Source organism: Elaeis guineensis, chromosome 2 (genome assembly GCF_000442705.2).
Source record: "Elaeis guineensis isolate ETL-2024a chromosome 2, EG11, whole genome shotgun sequence".
In the NCBI taxonomy this organism is placed as follows: domain Eukaryota; kingdom Viridiplantae; phylum Streptophyta; class Magnoliopsida; order Arecales; family Arecaceae; genus Elaeis; species Elaeis guineensis.
This window is the reverse complement of record NC_025994.2, coordinates 640,543-645,220: the sequence shown is the minus strand read 5'-3', so window position 1 is coordinate 645,220 and position 4,678 is coordinate 640,543. Positions and strand designations below refer to the sequence as shown.

The following is a 4,678-nucleotide window of genomic DNA, read 5'->3' as shown; positions in this document are numbered from 1 at the left end:
AATAAAAATAATTATTTATAATTTTTAATTTGAATAAATTAAGTATAAATTTATATCCTAAAAATTATAATATGTTAGTCAATAATTGACTTTCCAGATCACACATCTAACACTAAGATGGTTTTGTCAAATCATTAACAAATACTTAGTTGTGATTCGAGAAGGAAAGATTGGGTTAGATAATAGATAATCCCGATAACATACTCTATTTGATATTGGGTCTCGTCCACTTTGACAAGATTATTGGAAGAGAGGATAACTCTATATTTTTTAAAGTTACGCATATTTATAGAGAGATAAATAACACTGTAAATTGGACGGCGATATACGTGGTTAATCACATAGGTCCTACCTTCTAGATGACTTTGTTCGATTTTCTTACTAAATTTTTTAATATTTTATTTACCGATCCTCATGAAATTATATTTATTCTAAATTGATTTAATGAAGCCATCAAAAAAAATAAAAAACAAAAAACAACCCCCACCCCAAATCGACCCCCGCCCCTTCTGTTTCCCTCCAAAACGTAAAAGAAAACTCCTTTCCTCCCAAATCAAAATTTTGAATTCCAAACACCGCATCCAACAACCATTCATATCAAATCAAACATCTCTTCCTGCTGCCCTGTCTCTTTAAATTGGAAACCCCCACTCCCTTCTTCCACCCCCACCCGAAACTCCCATTCTCCCGATTCCCGTCTACCAAATCCCTGCCCTCTTCCCTTAGAATCTTCATTTCATCCATGGATGCACGACACCGCTCTGGAGAGATCCATGTCATCCTTGGCCCGATGTTCGCCGGAAAGACCACCACCCTCCTTCGCCGCATCCAGTCCGAAAGCAGCAACGGAAGGTCATTAATATGTTTAAAATTTTGCATCTTTTCCCAGAACAAGAATTAATCATGATCACCCAAGCTATCTGTTTGTTTTTTTCTCTTTTTTTTTTGTGATTTTATGTTGATTTAAGTTCGGTTGGGTATTCTAAATTTTGTATTGGCAGAAGGGTTGCAATGGTAAAATCTAATAAGGATACGCGATATGCGGTGGATTCCATTGTGACACATGATGGGGCTAAAATGCGTTGTTGGGCCGTGCCGGAGCTTTCAATGTTTCAACCTAAATTGGGGGTTGAAGCCTATGATAAGGTATATAAAAGCTTTTTAAATTACTGCATGTTATCTTTATCACTATAGATCTCGTTTTTTCCGTTGTAGTAGTTTCAATTATCATCATTTTCCTTAGAGACAGCTTAATGAAAATGCCTTATATGTAACTATGTTTTGACATGAATTGGCTTAAGAACATTATTTTAAAAAGAGTTAAAAAACTAACAGAAAGTAATATAATTATCCTAGTAGGAGCTCTATGTTATTGATAAGAGGTAGTTTGGATCTGAGTGCAGATGTGAAAGATGGTCCTCTCACCATTATTCTCAGCCAAAAAAAAAAAGAAGGTCAAAGGAAAAAAAAATATTTTGGCCTCTGTTACACTTTTTGGTATTAAACTTATAATGACTAAGCAAGTTGGGTCAAACTGCTTGCCATTTTTTAACCAGAAGAAAAGGAAACTAAAAAATTTAAATAACTTAGGATTTAGCCGAACTAACCTAATTTTTTGTTTCCCGCCTCATGAAGTAATTAGTAATATATGAGGGATATGGTTGATTTGCAATGACTTAATTTGTTATATTACGTTCATAGGGTATGTTGATGTTCATATGAAAGGTTTAACTCTTTCACCCCTTCGTCAGTTCTTTTAGTATGTTGTTTAGCAACAAATTGATCAAGTTAGTGACGACTATTTGAACTGGGTTAATCTTTCAAGGGGGAATTTGCTCTTAGTCAGATTTGAAAATAAAGTGGTGACCTCATTCTTGTGGCATTTGATATTTAACTTTCAGTTTATGTTAAACTCAATTTTTATATGCTTTTTTAGGTGCTTTACCTACAGACCTCATGATGGGACAAGACTTTTAGGTGATTAACAAATCATAATTGAAATAATGGAATAACTTTATATCCTCTTAATCAGTTGAATGATGTTTCTCTTGTTTTGTGGTGATCCACACTATCAGAATAATTTTTACTGTAGCAGTCCTGGAAAAGGATCAATCTCCCATGATGAGTAACTTTTCATTTCCAGTTGGAACAAATTTTTGCTGTGCTTTCTGACAAGAGAACAGGCCTTATGATTTCAAATACTTATCTCTTCTATGGCTCAACATTACCTCTTAGCAAAAATGTTACTATTAGAATTCCTGTGCATTGACAAAATTGATGCGATCAACACTGAATAGTACTAACATGTGTAACTCTATATTGCTGGGCCTTTGCTGTAAATTTCCTTAGATGGAAGGATATGATGTAGTTTGAGTAGTTGTATGCAATGTCCTCTTCATCCTTTTCACGTATTAAATTTGATGCAGGCATGTTCTTTTGCAGTCTTTTTCTCTAATAAGGATTTTTTGGCAGTTAGATGTGATTGGTATTGATGAAGCCCAGTTTTTTGAAGATCTATATGACTTCTGTTGTCATGCAGCCGATCGAGATGGGAAGATTGTTGTTGTTGCAGGCTTGGATGGAGATTATTTGAGGTACTAGTTGACAGGCATTTGCACACATCAAAATATTTGCTGTCAGAAAGAATGCAATGGAGGAAGAGATGGGCTCCTGAAAAAGCTTCGCATACTTAACATTGTTCACCAATTATTGCTCCATAGTAGAATACCTTGTCATATTTTTAAGCTTTTCCCCCCTTTTCCTTTGTTATTCTTAGTGGTGATCTTTTTACTTTGTTTAAATAATTCATTATGCGGTACTATGATATTAAAGCTGTTGAAATGATTCTGGCAGGAGGGGTTTTGGTTCAGTGCTTGACATCATACCGTTGGCTGATTCTGTGACTAGGTTAACTGCACGCTGTGAGTTATGTGGCCAGCGTGCCTTCTTTACCCTTAGAAAGACGGAGGAGAAACAAACTGAACTTATTGGTGGGGCAGATGTCTACATGCCAGTGTGTCGGGAACACTATGTACATGGACAAACTAATTGGAGCTGCAACAATTGTCTTGTACTCTCAGAAGGTCCAGTGAGACTCGTACCTTAAACCAGCTTCCTATATAACGTATTGTCCGGTATTAAGTTTCACCTGTGTTTTTTTCCTGTTTGCACACATTTTACAGTATACGTGAAGCACTTTGCTATAGATGAATGATGGTTGCTTGTACTGAATAAAATTGTCGTGCTTGTCATTTCTTGTTGGATTGTAGAATTGGGAATATCATACTAACAAAAATTAATGTTTCTAAAATTTTTCTGGGGAAGAACCTAACTTGCTCCTGGTTTCTTCAAAACAAAAAAAAGAGAATAACTTTAAATAATGACCAAAGTAATCTTGAATAATCAAATGTTTTGCAATGCATTGGACCTATAATGGCATTCTCGTAATTTCTCTAAAATGCTCTATCCGTTGATTAATCTCCACACCCAAATAAAAACCTCAATCGCAAACCCTCTTCTTCCTCCAAGATAAGACCAAAATTTCTTTGAGGGGGGGTGGGGGGGTCTTGGATTGCTTTGTAGTTGGGCATTTGTCGGTGACAAGGTGGCCTTCCAAAAGAGCATTGAGGAGTGGTTTGCTTCTTTGGACCTCAACGATGATGGTATGCTCTCTCAGGTGGAGCTCCATCAAGCTCTAGAGACATTCCGAGTGTTAGAGACTCATTTCAAGGTAGAATGGTGACAATGGAGGTCACCGCCCTCTACAACTCCATCTTCGACCAGATCGACTACAATCATAGCGGGACCATCGATTGAAAGGAGTTTCAATGGAAGATGTGGGGGGTCATGCTTGCTATTGCTCATCTCCGATCCAAATCATCTTAGCTCGTCTACTGTCAGCCATACAACATTGATTCCATCTCCATCGGGCTCAAAGTCTTGCCGTCGCTTATGATCACCTTTTGACCCATTCTTGATCTTTAGGTAGTTATCCACATGCATGACTCTGATGTTGCCGGTGTAGAACCACCCATCCGATTCACACTTCTTGGCTCCTCACCTCCTCATCTTTCAAGTAGTCGAGCATCATGGACCCACCATAGAGGACTATCTCGCCCGTGGCAGTGCCATTTTGCTTGATGCTCTCGTTGGTCGCACCATTGATAGCATCGATCTCGATCATGCTCAGGGTTTGAGCACCTTGTCCCCCTTGGGCCTGGCCTAGTCCGCCGACCCACTGCCCCTTCCATGCCGCCGGTAGCCATCATCCAAGAAAAGGCTGGATTTCCAAGTAACTTAGGCCATTCTCACAATGTTGTGGAGGGGAGTAGTATCTACGAGCATTGCCTCATGGGTCAGAGGAATCAAGGTTCTATGTCGGATGCTCGATGTTATGAGATCATACCATCTCAATCGATGTTCTCGAGATTCATCCTTAGAAATCCTAGATTGGTGGAAATACTGATGTGAACTTTGACGACAAGCACCATCAAATCCATCATGGAGTGTCTAGACAAAATAACTTCATCACTTCTGCCGACCCTTAGCTCAGCATACCATCAATCTCTAGGCCGATACCTCACCAATGATAGGAATAAAATCCTACGACCAATGCCAATACAGACTCTCACTGATCATAAATGACAAGGTCCGATGATTCGTCTTGATGCGGATCCGA

General features: G+C 38.4%; 1 protein-coding gene across 1 annotated transcript; it reads left to right on the top strand.

Annotated features, from left to right (window-relative positions):
- The first annotated feature begins 610 nt into the window (after positions 1–610).
- LOC105034377 (thymidine kinase) lies at positions 611–3,141 on the top strand. The gene is made up of 4 exons (XM_019849882.3): positions 611–852; positions 1,002–1,146; positions 2,473–2,594; positions 2,854–3,141. Exons 1-4 carry the CDS (start codon positions 743–745, stop codon positions 3,104–3,106), a joined length of 630 nt encoding a protein of 209 aa, XP_019705441.3. The 5' UTR covers positions 611–742; the 3' UTR covers positions 3,107–3,141.
- Positions 3,142–4,678: the final 1,537 nt, after the last annotated feature.

Coding starts and splice junctions, on each gene's coding strand:
- LOC105034377 (XM_019849882.3), top strand. CDS start 743: ATGGATGCACGACACCGCTCTGGAGAGATCCATGTCATCCTTGGCCCG. Junction 853..1,001: donor TCCGAAAGCAGCAACGGAAG/GTCATTAATATG, acceptor TTGTATTGGCAG/AAGGGTTGCAATGGTAAAAT. Junction 2,595..2,853: donor TTGGATGGAGATTATTTGAG/GTACTAGTTGAC, acceptor TGATTCTGGCAG/GAGGGGTTTTGGTTCAGTGC.